The sequence below is a fragment of the Etheostoma spectabile genome, chromosome 24 (assembly GCF_008692095.1).
Source record: "Etheostoma spectabile isolate EspeVRDwgs_2016 chromosome 24, UIUC_Espe_1.0, whole genome shotgun sequence".
NCBI lineage: Eukaryota > Metazoa > Chordata > Actinopteri > Perciformes > Percidae > Etheostoma > Etheostoma spectabile.
The window spans coordinates 7,449,660-7,475,497 of NC_045756.1; the positions used below are offsets into that span (position 1 = coordinate 7,449,660).

The 25,838-nt window shown below is 42.6% G+C and overlaps 1 protein-coding gene and 1 long non-coding RNA gene across 2 annotated transcripts in view; both read right to left on the bottom strand.

Annotated features, from left to right (window-relative positions):
• LOC116674080 (uncharacterized) overlaps positions 1–1,581 on the bottom strand; it is a 10,291-nt gene extending 8,710 nt beyond the window's left edge. The window contains exons 1-2 of the long non-coding RNA XR_004327955.1: positions 1,572–1,581; positions 1,319–1,322 (exon numbers count right to left, since the gene is read on the bottom strand). This is a non-coding gene — a long non-coding RNA (uncharacterized LOC116674080). The remainder of the gene's footprint in view (positions 1–1,318; positions 1,323–1,571) is intronic.
• Positions 1,582–6,231: 4,650 nt separating this feature from the next.
• The window catches only part of LOC116674017 (aryl hydrocarbon receptor), a 38,223-nt gene continuing 18,616 nt past the window's right edge, over positions 6,232–25,838 (bottom strand). Inside the window, exons 4-11 of the mRNA XM_032506496.1 lie at positions 22,250–22,339; positions 19,355–19,463; positions 18,636–18,772; positions 15,231–15,436; positions 14,879–14,988; positions 12,455–12,596; positions 10,539–11,973; positions 6,232–6,648 (exon numbers count right to left, since the gene is read on the bottom strand). Of these exons, the coding sequence (XP_032362387.1) occupies positions 6,502–6,648; positions 10,539–11,973; positions 12,455–12,596; positions 14,879–14,988; positions 15,231–15,436; positions 18,636–18,772; positions 19,355–19,463; positions 22,250–22,339 (2,376 nt within the window). The 3' untranslated portion in view covers positions 6,232–6,501. The remainder of the gene's footprint in view (positions 6,649–10,538; positions 11,974–12,454; positions 12,597–14,878; positions 14,989–15,230; positions 15,437–18,635; positions 18,773–19,354; positions 19,464–22,249; positions 22,340–25,838) is intronic.

Below are 25,838 nucleotides of genomic sequence, written 5' to 3' on the forward strand. Positions count from 1 at the left end.
AAACAGCTTATGGAGAGTTTAGTTCCAAAGATGACTCGACAAAATGAGAATATAAAACAGTCAACAGTCACTTTTAAATGTTATCTAGTGGACAAAGTGGATTTCAAAATAAAACAAAAAGATGTATGTATGTCAAATGTAGCTGTAGTGTTTTGAGAGACAGGCTTACCTTTATGGCACTGTTTTTTTAGTTTTGAGCTAAAGTGACAACCATGACATGAAAATAAAACACACGGCTCTTGGGAACAATATTCATACAACATGAAACAACAACAACAGTCATAAAATGCTTTTTTTTTCTACAAGACTACTTTCAGTGCTGGAGAAAGAGTTTGTAAGAGCAGTGATTCTCAAGTAGTGCCCGCTACAACGCCATTAAAAAACACTTATGTACACACGCAACCGTTTTTTTTGTTTAGCTTTTAAATGATTGTCATTTTTATAATCTTTCATACAGCATTTGATCCTGCGACTGGTGTAAAGATTCTGTTTTTTTTAAGAAAAAGTACAAAATAATTGCGAAAACAAAAAAAGACAAGAGGCAAATCTGTAAATGCATTTCCTTAGCTGTGGCGTTCGAAGCACCATTTGTTGTAGTGAAATAAAAGCTTAATGTTTCAAACGCCTTAAGAGTTTACACAAGACATTCAACAATGGAGCGACTGCAGACACGTGTGTGTGTGTGTGTGTGTGTGTGTGTGTTTTCACAGGTTTCTCATTTGGTTTTTGAGTCGGTGCTAAATGCTAAATGCTGTCTAGTGTGTCGTTCAGCTTATTTACCTTTTAGGTCTTTTAAATGGTGCGTTCATGTCACATCAGAACTGAGCTACGGTAGTTGAAAAAACAAGGGTTTTTCTTTTCTTTTTCTTTTTACAAATGTCAACAATCATTTCACACGGAATTAGAAAAAGCCATTTGAAATCAAAGCTCTTGATATTTGGACACAGTTTTTTCAGCCAATAAAAAAAAAAGACTCCACACGTTAATTACAATTTTCTGAAACAATATTTCCATTTACAAGTGCTTTTTTTTACAGTTTATCTGACATGACACAAACGCAGCATAAACTCTCATGTCCCAGAAATGAAAGTGGGAGTCCAGGGTATGATTGTAAGGCTACATTTACATTACTACGTTTTAGTTTAGAAAATGAATATCTGTTGCTAAATTACCCCCTCATTCCCCTTGCTCTGTTGTTTCACCCTCTCATTCCCCCTGCTTTGTCATCCCCCCTGCTCTGTTGTTTCACCCTCTCATTCCCTCTCATTTCCCCTGCTCTGCCATTTCCCCCTGTCATTCCCCCTGCTCTGTCATTTACCACTCTCATTCCCCCTGCTCTGTCGTTTCCCCCTCTCATTCCCCCTGCTCTGGAGTTTCCCCCTCTCATTTTGTGGGGGGTTGTGGAGTTGTGTTGCAGTCTCAACCGCCATTGACTTGAGCTTCTTAAGGTACTGGATGTCATTCATTTTCAATGGAAGCTTCTCTCAGCAGCAAGGAGGAACATCTGTTGGTGTTTTGAGTGTCAATCAGAAAGTCAGAAAGTTTTCAACTTTATGGTAATGAGCTATGACGCGGTTCAGCAGCATGCAGCGACTAACGCCAGCCGCCAATCGGAATATAGACGTCCTTCACGCTGGCTGATCCCGGGGAAACAGACAATGTAAATTTTGGTTCCTACCAAAACATTAATTCTGAGGACAAGCTCATAATCACCATTGCTGGGTTACCTATTGTTTATAATATTACATTGTTTGTAAATAGGGACCAGTTAACGTTACCAGCTGGTCACATCGTCTCTAACGGTCCCTCACAGTGAATCCTACACGGGTCTCTAGATTTAGTCGGCTGCTCGCTCTGCCTGCACGCCGTTACGGCTCAGCAGCTAACGAGCGAGCTAACTGCTAACAGATACCGCTTAATTAACCAATTAACAATACAAATCCTGTCATTATATATGTAATTTATAAAAAGGTTTCTAGTGTCCGTGTATTGGCCGTGGCTGATTGAGCTTCTGAGACTAAGCTGCTAACGTTACCATGGCAACTACCAGCAACGGGCAGAGTCTCCACGCTGCCTCCTGTTTACGCCCAGTATAGCAGAATGATGATGAGATATTAAGTGTGACTATGTTAGTTGGCTCGAAACTCAGCTTAAAAACCAAAACGTAGCGATGTAAATGTAGCCTAAAAGAAAGAATCAAGTTCCGTTTTTTTTTGTTTACAGGAAGTCTGGTGACAAGTTTGTTTGATGTAATATTCAAATAAAATTAAAGACACAATACTGTCTTCAAGACAGCTGCTTTAAAGACCAAAAGGACATTTTGACGGACTGTTGACAGACTGTGAAGTGAAGCCAAAACATCAGGATCATCCCGATGGCTGGCTCATAAACTCCGCCCCCTCCATGTTAGCAGGCGGGACATGGGATTAAACAAATGTATCCTGAAGGTGGTTTCTAACATTTAAGATAGCTCTGATCATGCTGAAGAGTTCATTTTTCTGATCAGTTTGGTTTTTATTAGTTATTTGAAGCTATACTAACAAAGTGAAACATCTTGACTGACAGCTGGGATTGACTTGCGATTGGTCGGGCGGCTGTCTGTGCAGAACTACCAGGATACCGCCTGGTTGCTACTACTCAGACTCTGGCTCCAAAAGTACAATATGGTGACGCCTGTCCTCTGGGACATTTTGGCTATCCTTTTGTAAATTGGGACGTACGTGTCCAGAGTAGAGATGTTCCGATACCGATTCCAGCATCCGAAAAGCCTCCCATACCGTCTAAAATGCTGGTGTCGGTAAGTACTCGAGTTTATTCACCGATCCAATACCACGTAATTTAGCCCTGAAGAAAATCTAATTAGAAGTAGCTCATTTATGTTTTTTTTCCCCATTATGACTGATAAACTAGATAATAAAAGAAAGCTCTACGGCCTTCATTGTTTGTTCATGTTTCACAAAGACTATCCATACATGGATAGTAGTACACAGCTGTTAAAACATAATAATATGTATGACAACCTGGCATCGGATCAGTACTTTGTATCGGCCGATACGCAAGTTCAAGTATCGGAATTGGTATCGGGAAGGAAAATATCTCTACTTCAAGGTGGCATTTTTTATTTATTTTTTTTTACGGTGGGGATGCCCAGCTTTCTAGTAGTAGACGCTTGATGGGCTAGCAGTGATCAGATTCTTTTCACGACAAGCAAAGAAAACAATTACATTACATGTCATTTAGCTGCCGCTTTTATCCAAAGCGACTTACCCCCAGAGCAACCAGGGTTAAGTGTCTTGCTCAGGGACACATTGGCTGATGTATCATAGCCATTGCGCCATCACCATCTCGAGGGTCGTCTGCTCCCAGATTTATATTTAGATACTGACCTACGTGACGGCTCATTTGGCAACTTTTCTGCAATTTTTTAAAGAAAAAAGTTTTATTCTGAAAGATTTTACACGAGAAATGATCTGCAGCCGCTGAATCAGTCTTTATTTATTTATTTTAAATGGTCAATTTAAAAGTTTTTTGAAGAGGCGAGTCGAGCTGGACGCCCCCGGATTTCTATAAAGTAGCCTGGATTTAACCCCCCCCACGTTACGCTACCAGAATGTATTCCCCGGCTGCTCACAGAGACAATGAATGGGAATGCGTGGACGCCGCCTGTGGACACGTACGTGGAGGACGCGTCATCACGTCTTTATATAACAGTCTATGTTGCAAACCTGACATGTAGTGGCTTTTAATGGAAGTAAATATGACGTGAATAATCTGAGCATTTCACAGCCATGTAATAAAAACACTGCAAAAGGAAGGACAAAACTATTTCGACCACTTTATATCTGAGCTTGGGTCCGTTTGGTTTGAGTCTCCAACTAATACTACAGATAAGTAGATATAAGAAATTGCCAGATACAAACATTTCCAAACAATAAAAATAAAGACATTTAAGTGCATATATCCTTTCAATCGTTTTGTGATCACAAGAAAACATTAACTTGAGAATTACTTCCATGCACTTCCACTTGGGCCTTCAGTTGTAATCTATTATTTACAATAAGGTAATGGATTACTGTGTGCATGTAAGTGCACTCAGTGTTTCCTACGCGACACGACTGCAGGATAAAAGGAAGCGGGAGTCTGACTGGCCGAGGCCGCCGAGACAAGGCATTCACGGGAGATATTTCACACTGTCTCCGGTCAGGAAACAAAAATGCTTTTTGTTTGAGTTCAGTGCCACTGACGGACAAATCAGATTCTCTCTGATTATGCCTGTAATAAACATACTGTAAGTGCACAACATCATCGTAAACCTCAAGTAGGCTGAAATGCAGCATTAGGATAAACTCTGCCACAGAAGCAACGTTTTTTTTTTTTTTTTTTTTTTGGCAGCTGCAATAAATAACATCCTTTTTACCATCTGTTTATATCTCATCTCAACAATATTAACGGTAAGAATGAAATGCTGTTTTTGTTGACATGTAAAGCACCAGGACGAACAACATCTATTAACCCTAACGGGTCGTCTACAGGCTTAACTGCAAATCATTTCTTACAACATAACTGCAGACCATTTTTAAAAGCAAACCAGCATTTCATTTTTTTTTTACAATTAAATATGGAATATTTTTTTGGCAGCCATTGGATTTCAAAATAAAAATCCAGTAGAAGTCCATTTTCAGACTAGGGATAATAGAGCTAATAAATCTTTCTTTATTTTAAAGGTACATTATTTGTCATGTTAAAGGGTAACTTTGGTACCTAAACCCGGACCTTACTTACCCACGTTTTTGTGTCTAAGTGACTGATGTATTGTTATGTAAATAAAATAAGTCCATTATTAGGAAAAACTGCTGTAACTGGGAGCCAGGATACAGGCTGCAATGTAACCACTTGCAGCATTTGTGCACCGTCAACTTCAATCCACTAAATGTTCTGTTTTTTGTCGCTAACAGCCTCAGATTATTATTCTATTTATATTATTCTTTATAAGTGTCTGACCACATTCTGGAAAGGATACCTTCAGAGATAAAGCTTTTTTAAAAGAGTAAAATCCTTTTTGTTTGACTAGGAACAGCTCTGCCAAACTCACCAGACTCCATTTAAATGAACGGTACATTTAGCGTGTATAGAGCCAACATATTTTCAAATGTGAATCTGTAATGTGAATGTATTTATTTCAACTACAACTAGAGTGGTGATTGATGGAAAAGTGGAAAGACGACTCAAAACGGCTTTTAAAAGTTTTATTAAGGTGAAGCACACTTTATAAAGTGTGCTTCACCATAATAAAACCACTGTTTTTTTAAATGGAGCCTCAATATATATGGGCACACTTTCTACAACTAGGCCACCCAGGCACCAAAGGATTTTACTCTTCAAAAAGGTTTATCTATGTAGGGATCCCACCACCAGACTCCATTTAAAAAAACAACACTTTTAGAGTGTATAGAGCTAACATATCTTCAAACGTAAATCAGTAAATGATGTGTTTTTTTCAATCAAAACATGAGTTGTGATGGTTGGAAAGGTGGAAAGACGACCCAAAATGACTTTTCATAGTTTTGTTTTGTTTTATTTTTAAGGATAGGTGGGTTTAGCAAATGCAATTTTCATATTTAAAATATGTTACTCTTTAACAGAAAGGTCGACCTCTTCAGGTATCCTTTCATACTGGTGTCAGACACTCTGAGTCAGTGGCAAAAATACTGCACTTTTAGTGGACAAAATTGAAGGTGCCCAATTGCCCAATAACTTACATTGCTTGTTGATTGCAGCGGTTTTGCTTAATACTCAACCTATTTCAAAAATGTTGTTCCCAGTCAGTCACTTAGACACAAAAACAGGTTGAAAAGTTTGCTTTGGGAAATGGTTGGCAGTTATGTGAAGAATGCACATTATGAAAGTGAGTTCAATGTAACAGAGATGAAACTGCTTTCTATTATATCATATGCTGCTCCAACCTTTACAGAGGAAACATATATTGATTGTCTGGGCTGGAATATCTTTCTTAAACAGTTTGTGGTGAGAAAAAGGAAAGTTATCAGCATTAGACTATACAGATAAAAAGTTTCTCTCTTATCTTCGGGACTTTAACAGTGTATATACAAATCAGACAGTGGCGGCTATTGGCTGAACGCTCAAGCAAAGTGGAAACAAACATGGAAATTAAACTTTAAGTAAGCGCACAACTAGCAATATTAAAACATGCAGAGTGACAAATACAAAAACTTGTTTTCCCCGTCATGTCTTGTCGGTTCTCTGAGTGTCACGAGTGCGATGTCCGACTGAGGGATGAGACATCGAAGCAAAAAAGAAAGAGCTTGATGTATAGAGTCCTTTTCTGGATAAAGAGAAAATGTTCGCTTCTTTTTCTTCCCACTAATTGTTAAATAAACAAGATGCGGTCATATCAAAATCCTCATAAGTCATATCCTCTTTCTTTTTTCCCCCCTCTGTACCTTCTCTTCTAGCCTCCGCTGATACTCTGCCATCCTCCTTTCAGAAGAAAAATCCAGATTTCTGTGGGTCCTGCAAGGCGAGGAGTGAGTCTGGGATGTCCTCGGTCCCCACTCCGTTCCCGTTGGGCATCAGACACGTCCTGATGTACGCTGCGTTGGCGGCACTGAGGAGGCAACCGTTCTCCATCTGAAAAACAAAGTGCCGCAATTATCTATCTTTTTCACGGCAATTTCTGCTTGTGAAAAGTCTGTTTGGTTTTATAACAGGGTTCAACAATAAGGGTCGTCCAATGGCCCGGGGCAAGTAAAACGCCACGTCGGGCTAGTGAATATAACAACGCACATCCCCCGTTCGGCCATCATCGTATCATGAATTATCGTTTACCTGTCCTCTTTGGAGAATGCTTGTTGAATCATTTGAATGAACAGGTGGCTGATCGAGAATTGAGAATTTGTATAGGGCCCAAAGTTGTCCGGTTGAACCCTGTATAAGCACTTAACAGCAAAGTGTTTCCTAATGACTGGACATCTAGTCTAGCTAGCTGTCTGGATTTACCCTGCAGAGATCTGAGGACCAGGTAACCATAGCCTCAGATTGGCAGATAGTCTACTAGCTTCTGGATTTACCCTGCAGAGATCTGAGGACCAGTAACCATAGTCCTCAGATTGGACAGATAGTCTAGCTAGTGTCTGGATTTACCCTGCAGAGATCTGAGACCAGTAACCATAGTCCTCAGATTGGACGATAGTCTAGCTAGCTGTCTGGATTTACCCTGCAGAGATCTGAGGACCAGGTAACCATAGTCCTCAGATTGGACGAGTAGTCTACTAGCTGTCTGGATTTACCCTGCAGAGACCTGAGGACCAGGTAACCATAGTCCTCAGATTGGACGATAGTCTAGCTAGCGGTCTGGATTTACCCTGCAGAGATCTGAGGACCAGTAACCATAGTCCTCAGATTGGACAGATAGTCTAGCTAGCTGTCTGGATTTACCCTGCAGAGACCTGAGGACCAGGTAACCTAGTCCTCAGATTGACAGATAGTCTAGCTAGCTGTCTGGATTACCCTGCAGATCTGAGGACCGGTAACCATAGTCCTCAGATTGGCCAGATAGTCTAGCTAGCTGTCGGGATTTACCCTGCAGAGACCTGAGGACCAGGTAACCATAGTCCTCAATTGGACATTAGTCTAGCTAGCTGTCTGGATTTACCCTGCAGAGATCTGGAGCCAGGTAACCATAGTCCTCAGATTGGACAGATAGTCAGCTAGCTGTCTGGATTTACCCTGCAGAGATCTGAGGACCAGGTAACCATAGTCCTCAGATTGGACAGATAGTCTAGCTAGCTGTCTGATTTCCCCTGCAGAGATCTGAGGACCAGGTAACCATATCCTCAGATTGGACGATAGTCTAGCTAGCTGTCTGGATTAACCCAGACAGAGACCTGAGACCAGGAACCATGTCCTCAGATTGGACAGATAGTCTAGCTAGCGGTCTGGATTTACCCTGCGAATCTAGGACCAGTAACCATAGTCCTCATTGGACAGATAGTCTAGCTAGCTGTCTGGATTTACCCTGCAGAGATCTGAGACCAGGTAACCATAGTCCCTCAGATTGGACAGACAGTCTAGCTAGCTGTCTGGATTTACCCTGCAGAAGATCTGAGGACCAGGTAACCAGAGTCCTCAGAAATCCAGAGTTTAGATGAAAAATTGGGACATAGCAGATACAGTAAAAATGAAGTAAATCAGACTACAGTGGAGCTCTGCTTCTGTCCCAGCTGAGAATAGTCTGGCTGCCCCCCCTCCATCCCACATTTACAGCATTAGGTAATGATGACAGTCAAATTGTAGGTCAGTGCTGCTCATGCTTGACTGGCCAGCCTGCAGTATTTTTCTTTCAGGAACAGCCAGTGACCCTGAAGAATAACAGAGGAGGCTGAATGGGGCGGGGATGAATAGATGCCTGCCGGGGGTCGCCCTTATTCTATTCATTATTGCACTCTTTTTTTTATCACTACTGCCTCTTTGCCTTTCTTTACTCCCTCCAGCCCATTTTCTCATATGTAATTATATCTCCTTTGTTATCCTGCTGTGGAACACAGTAAAAAACAGACGGAGGAAAGACGCAGAAAATCAGACAAATCCTAATCTTGACTTTATGAAAGCGTCATGATATTGATGATTTTCTGCAGTTTGCAGGTGATGAATTATGTCAGGTTTCTAATTGGCTTGATAACCCTCTGAGGTCTTTCATTTCTTTTTAAATTCACCTTTTAAGAGTTCTTTACATAAAACTGATGACGTGTGTTTCACATCAAAATGTTTACAACAAACTCACTATATAGTGACGCTCACATTTATAAAAGTTCATGTTTGCTTTTTCAACTCACTACTAAGTTAACAATGGTTTAAAATCCTGCTTCAAACTTGATATTAGCAGCGTTGAATTGGCGAGGTCTCATCACCTCATTATGTTTTTTACGATGGGAATTTCTCTAGACCTCCAGCCACGTGCGTCTTTGTCCTCTACTAACTGATTAGCGGGGATTTTCTTTCTTTCAGAATGACATTCCCCAGCTCTCGCTGCCCTGTCATTACTGGGGAAAGTTGTTAGTGGACTTTAAAGACTTCCCCCTTGAACATTATAGTGTCATTAACCAAATAATGTGACTGGGATCTGGGTTTATGCTAGAAAGAGCCCGGCTTATGTAGCAGACATTCTTAAAATGATCATTTATGTATCGACTAACTTAGCCTGCATGACTAAAAAGAAAAAAAGGCCCATCACAATTTCCCAGAGGCCATATTGCCATATTCAAATTGCTTGTTTTGTCCGGCTGACATTCCAAAACACAAAATTCATTCAGGTAACTTTAATAGGTAACTTTAATAGAAGACTTAACAAAAACAGGGAATATCAAGTAGCTGAAACCAGCCATTTTGGCATAAATAGTTTAGGGCTGCACAACATTTATATATATATATATATATATATATATATATGTATATATATTTTTTTTATCATCATTGCGACAAGTTTTATTGTTATGGCGATATTCAACAACAGTATTGCATATCTTTGTCATACAGTGCAGCATTAAAGAGTTGCGGATTAATTATGAACGTATTTGTGAGTGGAGATAAAGGTTATTTCATGCATGTTTGATGTTGATAAATCCCTGCCCAGTACAAAAGCACACACAAAAAAAACAGAACTTCTCCTGCCAAGCAAATAAAACCCCATTACTTATACACACTCTACTGCAATAGATTGGAGTGGACTCTATACTCAGACTGTGCTGCTCTGACCCATCTCCCCCTCGTCTTATTTACATGGCATGTCTAGTTGCATCACCACAGTTTACACTGAGCGCCATGCCAGCCCCAGGGCCTCTGTGTGCTGACTCGAAAACAAAAAAGATCCATTTTCCTGACAGTGAAAGACAACAGCGCAGGGTTGAAGGGTTGTAGACTCCGCGGCCCTCAGTTTGTTGATGTTTGCCGATATTTGAGGGCAACGCTGACTTCAGGCGTCGTCAGTGGGCTAGGATCAAGAGTTTGGCTCCCAGACCAAACAGTTCTGAGGAGAGCTGGGAGCTTGAGATGGCGAGAAGCAAAAAAAGGAAGACAGAATAGGGCTGACACAAGGCGGAAGGTCTTAGTGGGACTGTTAAGGGGGGGGGGAGCATTACTCACCTTTTCATGGACATGCAGCAGAAGCCCTGTTTTCAGGGGACCAGGCTTATATGGGGATGTCATATGACTGGAAATAGAGCTTAACAGTTACCGCCCATTTTTGGAACGGCTGTTCTCACTCCCAACATCGCAAAGTACTGACTTTTGACGTGGCGCAATAACAAAGGACAGAAACAATCAGCAGCTCGCCAGCTGTTGGCTGGTTCGGTAAACATTTCCACGGAAACAGGGATCTTCATCAGTCAGAGACGTCATTATCCCTCTGTTCTTGCATTATTTACATAAGGCTTGAATGTAACATGTAACTTCAGTCTAGACTGAATTAAAACTGACAGATTCCACACTGTGACTGCATAATTGTCTTGCCCGTGGGCCCTTACCTTGCTGTGAGAGGAGTCTTGTGCGGTGGTGTTGAACATCCCGTAGGCCTCTAAAGACGGCAGGCTGTGCTGTGGCTGGGACAGACCCAGTAAGTGCTCTAACTCCAGTGTAGAGCTCTGGGCGGGACACTGGGGAACCTGAGTCTGTTGCAATGTGTGCTGGTGTTTCTGGGGACCCTGGAGCTGGCAGGACTGAGCGCTGGCCACCAATCGTTGGTAGTGACAGACGTCCGGTGTGGTCACGCCATTCGGCACTGTGCCACCTGCATGTGGCGTGTCGAAGATGTTGTAACCTGTGTGGCCGACGTCCGTGTTCGCTGGAAAGGCAGTGTGTCCGTGTGGGATGTAAGACCTGTTCATTGTCAGTCCGGGCTGATTCTGGAAGCTGGGCAGCAAAGCGTTCTGAATGCTCCCCTGATGCTGGGACTGGAGGAGGAGCAAGTGCTGGTCCTGCTGAAGCTGCCACTCTTGACTCGACTCTGGGAGCGAGGTAAGATGCTTATGTTCGCCGTTCAAATGTGAGGCTTTGAGTGTAGTGTGTGGGTGATGGTGGTTCTCTGACGTTACCACCCAGTGACCGTTCCCATTTAATATCTTGGTGTCCACTGTTCCGGGCTGGGAGATGGACTCGATCTGCCCCGGTTGAGCTTTCACGTGTTGTTGCATCTGTTGCGACAGCTTGGTGATGGGACGAGCTGCAGGGATGGCAGGTGCGAGGCCCGCCTGTGGCTGCTGGGAGACGCTTTGGGCCGAGTCTGGTCCGAATCCACCTCTGTCTCCTTGCTCCTCCCCTCCTGTCCCACGTTCCAGTGAGTCGTGGATGTAGGAGAGGATTTCGTTGTTGGTGAGAAGGTCACTAAGTGTTGGGATGTGGCTGGGGCCCAGCTCCACCTGGATCATCCTCTCGTCCAGCAGCAGGAGCTCCAAGTCTTCGGCGTTTAGGCACAGGTTCTCTAGGGCGCTAAAGAGCTCAGTGTTGGAGCATGTTTCCTCTTCGTCCAGGGACAAAGAGTCCAAAGTGGCCAGCATGGGGTCATAACTGGATGTTTTGCCATTGCATCTCCCCGTCGCCCCGTTAGATGCGATGTGCCGGCCATCGCCACTTAAAAAGCCCCCAAAACCATCACTGTCTGCTTGCTGCTCGCTGAAAAGGCTGCTGTGGTAAGACATCTTAGGCTCTGTGTCCGGTTGGCTGACATACACAGACTCATCCTGGCTCATCAGTGCTCCCAGCAAGGAATTTGGGTCCAGGTCGTCTGAAGAGCTCTTGTCCAGCTTACCTTTCTTGGACTTGCTGCCTTTGGTTTTGCAGTGGACGGAATCGGGGAAGCCGTGCAGTGGATACCCGGTCTGGTAGAGCATTGCTTCTCCGGTGGCGAAGGTGAAGGGAAGGTGCATCGATCGCTTCCTCAGGTGTTCCCCTCCTTCCTCATCCCTGTGAAAATATGAACAGGGAAGCATTTAACAGATTATAGTTAAAACCGAAGAATGGGAAAATAGTGGAAGTAGCATCTGGGACATCACTCATTGGTTTGTGGACTGCCAGGGAATACTGGCTAATACAGTACGTTGGGTTTTAATGCATGTCCACGTTTGGCACCACAGTGTAAATTACAATATGATAAGACCTGTCAAAAGTTTCAATCAAACTAGGTCAATTGTTTTTTCTGTACTTATTTTTTTACATGAATGTGCAGGTATGTATGTGTGTATGGTATGTATATGTATATGCACTAGTATGTTTATGTGTGTATATATATATCCTTATTAAATGTGTGTGTTTGCTTTGAGCATCACTGCGCCATAGGGTGGAGGCTCGCTGGGCAAAGAAAGCTGTGTATAACTGCAGAAGGAACTTTCATCTTGTGAAATGCAATTAAAAAATATTATTAAAAAAGAAATTGTGCTCCACTTACACCAAGGGCCTCTGGGTGGCGATGATGTAGTCTGGCTTGCCGCTCTTGTAGACGAGCCTGGCGTTGGCCTGGACCCACTTCCACCGGTTTTCCTTGGTGAGCAGCCTGAAGACGGTGAGGCCGCTCTCGCCCGTCTTCATCACTGGAATCACATCAGACGAGACATCAGAGGCTCTGTGTCACTGCTGTTTACGCTGTGTACACCCCGCCGTTTGCACACACTCTCACTCTGCATTTGCCCAGCCAGGCGTGCTGCTGCGGTGGAGGCTCCATGCTGATGTTCACTTTTGGCTACATGCACATGTTACAAGTCCTGTTTGCACACACTTAAAGCAGCCCAACACACCATCACATCCTTCTACCTCCAGTCCCTCATCTCCACGGCTCAGTGTTGTGTCTGTCGATGTGTGTAATTGCGGTGCCGGTCATGTTTCTGCGCCGCCTCGTGTCTAAACTAACTTCACAGTGAAGCACAGAACCAGTGGAACCCTGCTTAGACTCCTCTTGTCTGTGTAGATTATCATAACACTTGGGGGAACAGGTATTATGTGTCTGTCATTAATGTTTGTAAAATGAAACACGACCTTGTCAACTGCAAGTGCCTTCATCATTTGAAGTGTCTCACTGAGCTTTAAGAACAGGGTACCCTCAGGATAACCTAAGATGGAATTTAATTCCACCTTCACAGCCACATAATAGAACAATACTTTAAATTGAGTGTTATTAATATTTTCCTACTTGCCTATTGTCGTTTTAACCATCTATTTCTATAGCTTCAGGTACTTTAGCTATTCATATATATTATACAAAATATTATAAATCATCTAGGATGTATTAAAGTGGGGAAAAAGGAGACTTTACTGATCCGGTGATGACATTCACAAGCTACCTGCAAAGTCAAACTTGGCTGTTATTTTTGGTGAAAGTAACTCAAAAGTAATGCAACAGTAGTGTAAAGCATTACAATTCAGTGACAGTAATATTGTAATATAACTAATTACTCTCAAATGAGAGTAACTAATTCTCTATAATGTATTCCATTTTGAAGTAACTTGCCCAACACTGACCAGGAGTGAATGTCAGCATTGTGATGTCAGTGTCAGTCGTCTCTCCCGATATATCTTTAAATTAGCATCATGTGGATCCTGTTGTGCTGCATGGAAACCTGTCTTTCCCATCTGTGCGTGCATTAGAGCGTGAATGTATGTCTGTGTTGTACGATTGCAAATGCATATGCATTTAGTTCCGTTTCTGTATGCATGACTACATGCATACAGTATGTGGCTTTGTGAGTGAGCGTGTCTGGTAGCAGCGCGTTGAGGGCGCCATGGTTACAACTAACCGGGTCATCCTGTCCAAAAGATAAGTAGGACACTTGACTCTCGCTTGGAGATTTCATCCATCATCAACAGATGCACGTTTGTTTATTTTGTTTGTTGCATGCGTTACAAAACATGAGAAAGGGGTCAATACTCAATAATGTATACTGAGCCTAGACGGGTGGAAACCGGTTTAAAAAGGCAATAAATCAGCTACAGATCTATTTAACACGCTTCTGTGAGCAGCCCAACAAGTTCCCCGTTTGCCTAAAATAGGCTTTTCAGTGTTTCGATGTTTGATGAATCTACCTTCTTCTTCACAGCATGCTTTTTGCAGTGGCTAGCCAGCAGTGATTAAAAAGTGCAGGTTGGATCTTACAGTTTTGAGAAAGAGGGAAGATGAGTATGAGTTACAAGCAGGGCCCCAGGAAGTGCGCCGGAGTTTGAAGCCAATTTGACATAGTGGCTAAACAGTGGAATTGCAAATAGCGGCTAGTCACGCCTACGTGGCAAAAGAGACGTCAGTAAATCAGTGGTAACATTTTTTGAGTGTCACAACCCCGTGCAGAACTGCTCGTTTTCGGTACGTTAACATTAGTAAAGTCTAAAAGAGCGGCACGTTTAAATCATTTAACCCCCCTTGAAGTTAGCAAGGTGCCGTGGCCGGTTAGCAGAGATGTCCTATCCATTAGGGGTGGGAATCACCAGAGGCATACGATTTTATTGTGATTTTAAACCAAGATGATTGGTCGCTTCTATCGTCATTGTGTTAAACCCGCCAATAGCGCACCAGGTAGATAAGCCAGTTTGTGATTGTTTCCTGCTGAATTGTGAACTGAAGCAGGAGAATTAAACGTGCGGGTTTCCAGACCGAGCTGCAGGGTGAAATCAAATCGCTGACAGAGTGGGCGGGGCTTACCCAGTCCAGCTTCTAACTATCCTTTTTCCAGTGGGTTGAATGTAATGTTAAATTGTTGGCCTGTTTTTGTTGGTATGTATTTTTTCTTTTATTGTTATTAGTTTATACATTTTATCTAACATATTTTGTCTTTTAATGTCATTCATTCATTCAAGCGTGACGTAAACCGTACGGACCGGGACTTACTTCGGACGTGATTTTCGGCGCAGTGCAGCATGTCGGCGGCGTGGATGAACTGGTATCCTGAACCTCGAACTCTCAGCTCCGCCTCGGTGTAGCCCAGAACAATTTTACCCCTAAAAATCCAGAAAAAACACACAAGATACACACAAGAATTACAAGCTTAATAACTGGGATTTGAGTTGAAAGCCTTCATTGAGTCCAACCCTTATTGTTACCCGCCAAAGTTCATCTTAACCCGCATTTGGCAGGTTGGTGGGTGTCTGTTTAAGTCTTAGTCACAACCACTAACAAAATGAATACACATTTTGAATAAAAACCTAAAGACATTAGCAGGAGCTTTTTGGAGAGTACGTACTTTGCGTCGCAGGCCATGGGCGTGAAGTCGAGCTTGTGTTTGGTCCTGAAGATCATGTTCCTGGTCCTGATTTCCAGGATGGCCGGGGGCTGGAGGGGTGTGGCGATGGCAAACAGGGCGAGTTGAGGCGGGGTACTCCCCTCGCTGTCGCGCTGCTGACGGCTCTGACCGTGGAGGAACTTGAGTCGACCCTGGATGTTCAGCGCCTGAGAGGAGAGCGCGTAAATCACAATTAAGACGGGAAGAGAAAGCCGGCAGTCTGTGACATGATTCTTTCATCTCTTCCCTCTGAGACTATTGCATCACGTTTCCACAGCAGACGAGTAAGAGGTGTTTCTCTTCTCCCTGTCGGGCGACATCAGTTTTATTTATCCTGCTGGGCAATGTAGAGAGCAATTCCACTTCAGTACACCGTAAACACACTGACGTTACAATGTTGGATTTTCATGTTAACCATGGCCAAAGCGTCGAATAATGGGGTGAACGTATTTCAGGCAAAATACTTCAGATTTTCCTCCCTTATAAAAAGTTTTCTTCTTCTCTCCTTGACATGAAGCTGGGTTTATATGATTGGTCAACTTTTATTTTAAGCCTGCAGTGCATTGTCAGCTGTAGCTACGTCAGGGAAGCTGGAACTAAACTCTTGGCTGCCAATGTTATTCATTTCCTGCCAATTTTGGGGCACATTACTGCTGAAACATCTGGTTGTGGAGTATTTAGTTCAAAAGCCTTTTATCTGCCATTTCTTTTCCAGAAGAAAGTGCTGATACAGTATACACTATTACAATCCATTGCTAACTACGAGTAGCTGCTTGCTAACGCAGGCGGCAAATGTTGTTTATTTCTCCCCAGACGGTTTCCTTACAAAGACCTCTAAAAGAAAAACCTGAAAACCCTTTCATGCTGTCTGCTGTCCCCCGCCTCCGCTGTTAGCTCTGGTTAATTGACCTTGGTGGGCTTAAGGGCCTGCAGCCGTGTTGTCAGGAATCTAGCCCTGAATAGCAGGAGGGATTACACAAAAAACTAAGCCATAGCGACCGGTAAATAGAAGTAAAAACCTGGCTTAATGCTCACGCAAACGCACTGGGAGGGAGGACCGAGAGACGCAGGTTCGAAACCCCTTCACACAACCGAACTGCTGCAGTTTCCTTGAGCAATACGGTCAATTCCTAACTCAAGCTTTTTCAAAAGTAACTTTCATTTACTGACAAAGATCTGAGTCACCCTGAAAATAGGAAATTATTTGACTGGAAAAGAGCCGTAACTATTGAATAAATCGCCAGTTACTTTGATAATCGATTAATTGGTTTGGGTCATAAAACTTCTCTGATGTCAGCTTGTTAAATGTGAACATTTTCAAGTCTCTTCTCTCCTCTGTGACAGTAAAGTGAATATCTTTGAGTTGTGGACTAAACAGGACATTTGAGGACGTCACCTTGGGCTTTGGGAAACACTGATCCACATTTCTGACATTATATAGGCCGAAGAAAGTAATAGAAAGATTAATCAATGGTGAAAATAACCGGAACAAAATGTAATACTTTAATACATTTCTGATTATTTCAAAATAGGGGATTGTTCACAATTTTTTGGGAACTTCAAGGATTTTGGACCATAGAGGAGCTTCTACAGAGGAAAATGCGAGGCAGGATACCTAGGATTTAGGCCGTTGGTGAACCCCAGAAAAGGAAAAGACTGAGACATGTCTTATAGGCTGACAGCAAATGTGCAACTCTTATTTGTTTTGGTTATTTATGAGTTTCATGACTTTGCTAGTTGGAACCATCAGGGCTTTAAATTACCTTTTTAATCACCAGCCAACATGGCTAGAACATTTTGCAAGTTACCAGCCAATCAGACTTTCCACTAGCCAAATTCTTATTTGAATAACTTTACTACTTCATTTCATCGATACAGCACGCTAGGCACAAAGCTGACGGTTGAACGTTGCCTCACCGAATATAGTGTTCATAAGGAAATGTAGAATTAGTTCAACAAGTAGTGTTGCCAGATAATGATTAGGGTTTTTAAGCCAAAGACACACAAATCCGCCCCAAATTTCTTGGCAATAAACAGACTGATTTGGCCGATACAAACAGACACTGAATTATTTACTTTATTCATCACCGGCCAAATTGGCTAGCAAATTTACAATGTTAGTCAAAGCCAAAGTTAATTTTTACCCGCATTTGACGAGATGTTAATTTGAAGCGCTAGGTACCATTGTTCTGTGTAAATAATACCACTTTTTTGTGGTCTTCACCACGTATAACAAATTAAGTATAACAAATGTTGTATTGTAAGTAAACAAAAATCATTAAAGACATGTGAATAAAAAAATATAAAAAGTATTAGAAATACTTGATTCTGATTGGCTAACAGGTGCAACAACACTACGGACTCAGGAAGATGCCACTCAATCAGTCTAACCACACCCACACAGTTCTGGGAAGACGTCCTTTCAGCCGCATTAATTGAAAACACTCTATGGGTGTTCATGGCCTTTAACTTCCAGCATTGAAAAGGTTCAGAACGATGTGTATATGGCGCCTGAAGTGCCATGCTCACGGAGGACCCTGCCCCAGTTTTCCCAGCAGATTTAAGGGGGTTTCGCTGATACTGAACCACAGAGTGTTTTTCTTCATTTACAGCTAATTGTGGTAGTGAAAGAGGAAGGACTGACCGGTCTGGAGCTACCAACCCTGACTAAGCAAGTTCCCTCTCTGCTCTGGGAGGATTAAAGTCCTTTTCCCCACGACCCTGAGGCTCTCTTAAGGCGGATTACGGGAGTAAACGGTGGCTTCTGATCCCTAAGGGACTCTGAGGTAGCACGCCATACTGCTAGCAGCACCAACGGGGAAAGAAATACCACAAGTTTAGCGTCCTTCCTCAAGAAAATGTTAAATTTTTCAATAAAACAATAGGAATTTCCCCCATACATGTTGTGTCTCTTTGTGGGATATTGTGTCTCGTTTTTACATCATTTTGGACCATCATTATCTCCATATCTTTGACTAAAACGTTGGAAAAGCTAGAGCAGATGATAAATAACTAACAGTCAGTCTTTTAGTTACATTTAATCGGTTTTAGGTGCTGCCCTTTATAGAGCTATGTAGATTGAATTATTACTTTCTGTTATCACTATTATTATTACTTCAACTTCAGGTGCTGCACTTAAACCTTATAATGGAGGGAACACCCTGCCCTCCACAAACTGCCTTTCATTTTGTTGATTTGTTGGATTGGTTGAGGCTGTATTGTCACAACAAATGCTTGCTCTTTGAGGGAATTGTTGGGTTTCTGTAAATTACAGTGCGGTCGAGACCAACTCTATCTGTGTCTTGAGATAACGTCTGTTATGATGTGCCACCCATAAATACAATTGAATTGAAAAGTCAGTCTAACCAGGAAGCCAGAGGAGTTGTCCAACAAACAGCGGAAGCGGCAGACGAAGCCTCTCTCCAGGAAGGAGGAGTTTTCTGGAGGAAGCTGGTCGGGGTTGTAGCTCACCAGGCAGGAAGACGTCGAAACCGACTCGCCACCTGGGGACATCAAATAAAACCCCTAATGCAGCTTATGTCTTTATTATACTCATACAAAGGGAAAATTGTGATTGGTTAAAAGGAATGCAACCCCTTTTTTCCCTATCCCAAAATGTATCTGTGGTGTAGCCAGATTTTTACTCCACAGTGCTGTGGATGGAACTGGCAATGCGAGAATAGCTAGCTAGCAAACCTAGCTAATCATTTAGCATGGTGATAGTCTTTAGTCGATATAGACTATCTGTCCAATCAGAATTTTCTGTTGCATGACTTAAACTACTTCTGAACGTACACCAAAACAAGTTCCTTCCTGAGACTATTTTGCAGCGGCACCGTGGCTTTGTCCGGTGCCTAGCCCTGCCCAAGACAATTGTGATTGGTTTAAAGATATGCCAATGAACCAGATCATGTTTTTCTCCCATCCAGGAATGCTGTGGGGACTCGCCAGACCGTCCTCCGCAGCACTGTGGAGGAAGGTCTGGCAATGCGAGACTAGCTTGGCAATAAAGGGCACTTTTTAAGTGTATACAGACCTCCCTTTACAGACCCAGCATGGAGATGAATTATCTTCAGTTTACAGACCTGTTGAGGGGTCCGTGGGGGGGTTAAGAGCCCAGTGAAGGTTGCTCCTGAACTCCTGCTGGTCTTCAGTGTGGATCAGCTCAAACACACTCTGGTGCATCACGTCGGTCTGACAGGAAGACGTAATATACAGCATGAGGAATCAGGATGAAGTTACACAGAAAATGATAAGGGAACATTTGATGAGGCCTGTTACAATTATTACATAATTGTCATTTTTTCCCCCGTGATCAAGGTTGATGTTGTTTAGATGTGCCAAACTGTAATTGGATTGGAATGGAATTGTTAAAGCTCTACATTTTACCTTATTTTTAAAAGTATAAGTTGAAGACTGAATACACGAGTTGAGGCAGATGTCACTGTTAGCAGGTTACCTTGAGGGGTTTGACTCCGTTTGCCTTGAAGTGGAGCCAAAAGAAATCAAGTGTCGCTGAACATTTGATTCAAATAGTTGAACCGGTGCAAAAGGCCCCTGTGACCCTAATATCTGCGGCCCGGACCCAGCATGACCTGGCTGAGGACCAGAGCGGAGCCCCACCCTCCCAGTCCGGGAGGGGATCAAACTCGGGTCACCAGCGAGGAATTTTGACAGGCAGAAGTGTTACGTGAAATCCTTCTCAAACAGAGAAATGAGAAAAGGGGATTTTGGGCTCTGTGCAGCCTGGCTCGTGAAGCAATGGTTTTGCTAAGCTTTTTCAAAGCTTTACCACGGTGACATCTAAAGTGCGGCTCGATATTCTGTTGATTTTATTTATTGACTTATTCTAAATCTGCTTTTGTCTTTTTGCTTGCTTCATTATGTGTACGTGTGTGTGTGTGTGTGTGTTTTGATGTATTGCTTGTTTCCTTATTGTAGTAATATTATCTTTCGTTTTTGTCCCAAATGTGTTCCCTTGTTTGCCCTTTAGGCTTCATCAATGCTTTCTTTATTTTATTGTATGTCCTTATTATAGTATTTTGTGAAGAAAAACTAACTTCATTTGTTACTTGATTGTTGCTTGGTTTTCCCTGTGTTAAGCAATCAACATCATCTGGGTCTTTCCTTTTTTTGGCTGGGTGTTCTTTCCGTACTCGCTCCTCATTTGGCTCTTGTTTTGTGGGCGTTCCAACAGCCGGTGACTCCCGGCGTTTTGTTGTCGTCTCCAAACACTCCACGTGAGCAGAGACAGCAGCTTCACCACGGATTTGGGTTTGCATAGTAAATGCATGGTGACACGCCTCAGGTGGACAGGGACATGAGGGGTGAGAGGTGGTGTTTACACCTGTATGTGTGTGTGTGTGAACTAGGGACAGATGTGTGTTTTAGATGGTGTAGTTGTGTGTATGTAAGTGTGTGTGTGTGTCAGAAAGACAGACTTTGGATAATTTGATAATCACATTCACCGAAATGGGATTAGACTAGGGGCAGCGGCTGGATTAAAGCCCTCGCTCCATATGTGCGTTTGTTTCAATCCTCAGGGCCCTCGGTGCTCTCGGGGTCCGTCATGAGCCTCATTGTGCTTGTTGACTCCACCGCTCTGCCTCTGCAGCTTGAAAAAAATCCTCATAATTCATAACATATTCAGCCTGCGGTGGCAGTTAGACTATGTACGTCTTTATATTGCAACCAGCTACGTGAAAAGACTATCAAACATGTAAGAAAGGTCTTTATGTTATTCACTTAATAACCAAAATGAGGAGAACGGGGTTACTGTTATACAAGTGAGCACTATTTTATATTTTTGTAGTCTTTTTGTAGTAGCATTTGCAAAAATGTGATTTCCTAATCGCAAAGGCTGCGATTTGGTCACGTGACTCGCAAGATCAAATCCGTCTGCACTCTGAGCCCGCTGGAAAAGCATCAACGTGGCGTGCTAACGCTACGCCGTACTTTGAGCAGATTTCTGTCATTCTAACAACTCTGAGTTTACAGCTGTTTTAATAAAATCAAAGGTTTTATTCAGCTGTGAGTCCATACATGTAGTTAATGGATGCAGGCACAGAGAACTAAAAGCTCTATTAGCAACCATTAGCTCTCCACATCCAGCAATCCACATGTTTACATATGTTTATTACAGTAATTGATAATCTTACTACTACTAAGTGTGCTGAAGCCACATATTTATTTTTATATTTCTGCAATCTTTTTGCAGAAGATGTGGACGGTGCAACAAGGCAGGCCTGTTTGGTTCTTTGGGAAATAACTGTAAAGATTTAATAAGAATATGTTTAGGCTGTCTCCTCTCTAACTGGGACGTTTTGGGGCTGATTGGTGGGGTTGCTGTGGACGAAGTACACACGGAATTACACTGGTACGAGCCAATGAGGTTTAACCATGTATCCAGCTAATTTAAGCTCACATTAATGTATTGTGTCAACAGCTAACTCAGTGTTTCCCACACATAGACTAATGCCGCACTAACAACACCGGGAAACTTGATTTAATATCGTATGCAGCGTTTTCTTTTGCGGAGTGCAAATGTTCCACCAAAACAAGTTCCTTCCTGAGACTTTTTCTCCTGTCCCAGAATGCCTCTGTGGTGTAGCCAGACCTTACAATAAACAGTAGGTCTGGCATTGCGAGACTAAACATAAAATGACCGAGGAGTTTTACGCTAAAGTAAAAGAAATGTGTCTATGAAGGTGTTAGCTTCCGTTGAGAACACATGAAGAAATATGTGAATATGAGCATCACATACGTCTTGTAGTAGCAACTCTAACCAGAATTCCTTGTGTTTCCTCTCTTGCTGGACCAACAGAAAGGTTTTCAGGAGTCTCAGTGCTGTTGGAGGGGGGATGTTATCATTCTCACCCGGATGAAAACAAGGACACACTGCATAATCCAAAGAGTGGAGAAGAAAAAGAATAGGCCGCTGGGTTGAGATAAGCGACTTGCTTTACAGAAAGGTTTCTTACCTGATGGAAGCCGAGGTAATCCTGGATGGTGTGAGAGCAGAAGAAGACGGTTCCCTCCGCTGTCACGACCAGGACGAAGCCATTCAGGGCCTGCACACACAAGATGGGTTTGTATAATGTTCAGAATGATTGAAAGTGTATTATTTTCCCCATGCATTGGTGTCTTAGTGACTAAAAATAAGAAAAGAAAATGATTCTGACGTTATGATAACCTTTATTGCGGCATTGCAATTACAGCTTTAAAATGTATTATTTTGAAATGTCTGGGTAAAAAACAACAATTTTATTTCCCCATTGAACACAATGTATTTTATTTAATAAATGTCCCATGGCAGGAAAATGTCACTTGAGTTTTCATAGCGTTAATATGGGTCCCCCCAGCCTGCCTATGGCCCCCCCATCAACTAGAAATGGTGATAGGTGTAAACCAAGCCCTGGGTATCCTGCTCTGCCTTTGAGAAAATGAAAGCTCAGATGGGCCGATCTGGAATCTTGCCCCTTATGAGGTCATAAGGGGCAAGATTCCAGATCGGGTTACCTCCCCTTTCTCTGCTTTGCACATACTAAGGAAAGCTCATTGTGGGACTGGCTCTAGTGGCTGTAATTCTGCACCAAGGCTGAATTTTGGGAAAGAGACTTCAGATCCAGTATTAAGGACCACTAAGGTCTATATAAAAGAGACTTCAGATACAGTATTAGGGGACCACTAAGGTCTATTTAAAAGAGACTTCAGATACAGTATTAGGGGACCACTAAGGTCTATATAAAAGAGACTTCAGATACAGTATTAGGGACCACTAAGGTCTATATAAAAGAGACTTCAGATACAGTATTAGGGACCACTAAGGTCTATATAAAAGAGACTTCAGATACAGTATTAAGGACCACTAAGGTCTATATAAAAGCATCCAAAGAGCACCATGTCATGGGACCTTTAAACACACTGCACACTGGCAGGGAAACAGATTTCTAAACACTTTCCATCCTCGACGACTCATAAAAAAACTGCTTATACCACAGGAACTGTAAATCGGAAAATTGTATTGGTTATGAAACTGTACATTTTTCAAAAACCGCAGTACACCTTATAAACAGTAACGGGCCCGTGCCTACATTTTGCAGGGCCTTCACTTGCTAGTATCAGATTCCAGTGAACACAAGGACAAAAGCGAGAAAAAAAAAGAAAGAAATAGGACTGGAGAAAGAATAAGAGGAGACAAAAAGAAACAGGGATGACACTTCTCCCCCGGGCAGAAAGAGAGGAAGAAGAAAAGGAGGTCAGTACTCATCATCACTCCTCCTCAAGCCTCGGGCATCAGGGAGGAGGTGATGACACTGTGTCCCGACACTGCAAAGAGTCACAACGGCATCCTGCTGGGCCCGCCTTCCCCTCCCTGATGAGGGCGATGGTGGCCTCCGTAGGAATACAGCCTTCATCTGACCACAGACTAGCGTTAATTTCGCCAGAAGAGACTAAATATGTTCATCAACGACCTTTTTTTCCATGACGAAGACGAGACAATGACGAAGACGGCACCAATGTCCAAAAACACTGGCTAAGATTAAATCAACATGCATTATTGTTGACAAAAAAAGATGAGACTAAAATGCTTTGCATTAAAAAAAAACTAAGTTCAAATCTCTCTTCATTTTAGTCTACAATCGTCTCTACTTTTTCCTCATGAGGTGGAACTAGTGGTCTCCTGTTGGGGGGGGGAGTAAGGGGTGCACGGCGATATAAAACCAGACGCGTTTAACAAAGTTGCATTTAACAAAAATCATTCAACAAGAATATTTTGTCAGGTAATTATGATGACATTTAAACATTATTTGAGATGTGTGGAACACTATTTGACTGACATGTTTATCAGAAATAATCTCTTAAAAAAGACTGTAAAAACAAAAGTTTTGACAACAACTTGACTAAGATACCTGAGTTTTCTTTTGAATAAAACTAGACTAAAACTTGACTTAAAAAAAACCCATATGTGAATGACATTTGGCACAAGACTAAGACTAAATTAAAAATAGGTGACAAAATGAACACTACAACAGACGGTATACACTCCTCATTTCCACATCGCATGGTTTAAATCGCTGTTGTTGGGTCAAAACCTTACATTTCCCTTTTCCAAACCTCTTTCAAAAGCCATTACGTAATGTCAAAAACTCATCAGCATCAGGCTTAAAACAAGGAAGCTTCTCTTAGCTGCTGAATAATTGACATTTAAGCAGGAGGGTCCTACTCGAAAGCAGCAACGTGGGACTTGAAAGATGCAACCTCAGAGAACCTCACGTGGAAACGCAACACCCACGGCCTGATCAGTCAGGCACAGCAGCGAATCCACTTCCTGAGAGTTCTCAGGAAGGTCAATCCATCACATCTGCTCGTTTCCTTCTAGCGCTGTTCCCTAGAGAGCGTCCTGACCTACAACGTCCCGGGGTGGTCCAGCAGCAGCTCTGCAGAGGGGAATCAAAGCTGCTCGGAAAATAACCAACACACACACGCAGGGTGGGAAATCAGGGTGGGCAGCCACCAGCCACTGCCGCTGGTGGCTGCCCGATTTTACCAGCCACATATTTTTTACCAGCCACTTTTTGCGGAACTCAAATTTATAAAAGAAAGTGCACTAGCATGTTTTGAGTTGCTTCAGTACAGTATTAATACATATTTTATTAATATAAGCAAATAAAAAGTGATGTGAAAAAAATGTGTCTTTATTGCCACACTCTGCTCCTGGGGTCCCATCTTTGCCAGCTGTATGGCCATGCACTTGATATGAGACTTGAATAACTTGTGGTTTTTTATTGCCTAGATTAGTGGTTCCTCTAATGAACACATTTTTTTCATTTTCTGAAGACGAGTACATTCAACAGTAATACAGTAGTACAGTGCATGGACTGGTCGTCTGTAAGGGAGGCTATAGGGTTGTGCCATATATCATTATCATTATGATGGCTGACTGGCATCACGATGGAGAGTCACCATCGTGATGCCACGCCCCCCACCCTGTCAGACACACGCTAACCAGCGATGACACGTATAGCCGCATGTCGTCATTTCGCCGCTGGCTATCGAGGTGGTGTCCAGATAATGATGTGGGCTTTGTGGATCACTGGCAGTCTCTGGGGAAGACTGATGATTCGAGAGAGACGGCATTCATCCCATTGGACTGGAGAGCTTCATTTCTAGAAACATTGACAAGTGTATTGGTGGACCTAATCCTTGACAATCCATAGTTGGGACCAGGAGGCAGAGTCCCAGTCTAACACACTTCTCGCTCCTTATTCCAGGTGTTACCTAGTAAAAATCCCATAGTGACGGTGTCTGCCCCCGACCATATAATAATTTAAATCAAAGTAAACAGAAGAGGAGCTGTGCATGAAAACCTCATAACAATTAAAACCACAGTGCAATAGTTCAAAAGATAGGAGAATTAAATGTGGACTCTTAACATCAGATCTCTCTCTTCATAGGGGGTACTAGTAAATGAATTAAATCAGATTCTAATATTGTTTATTTTGTCTTACTGAAACCTGGCTGAGTAATGGAGAATATGTTAGTCTAAATGAGTCCACCCCCCGTCAT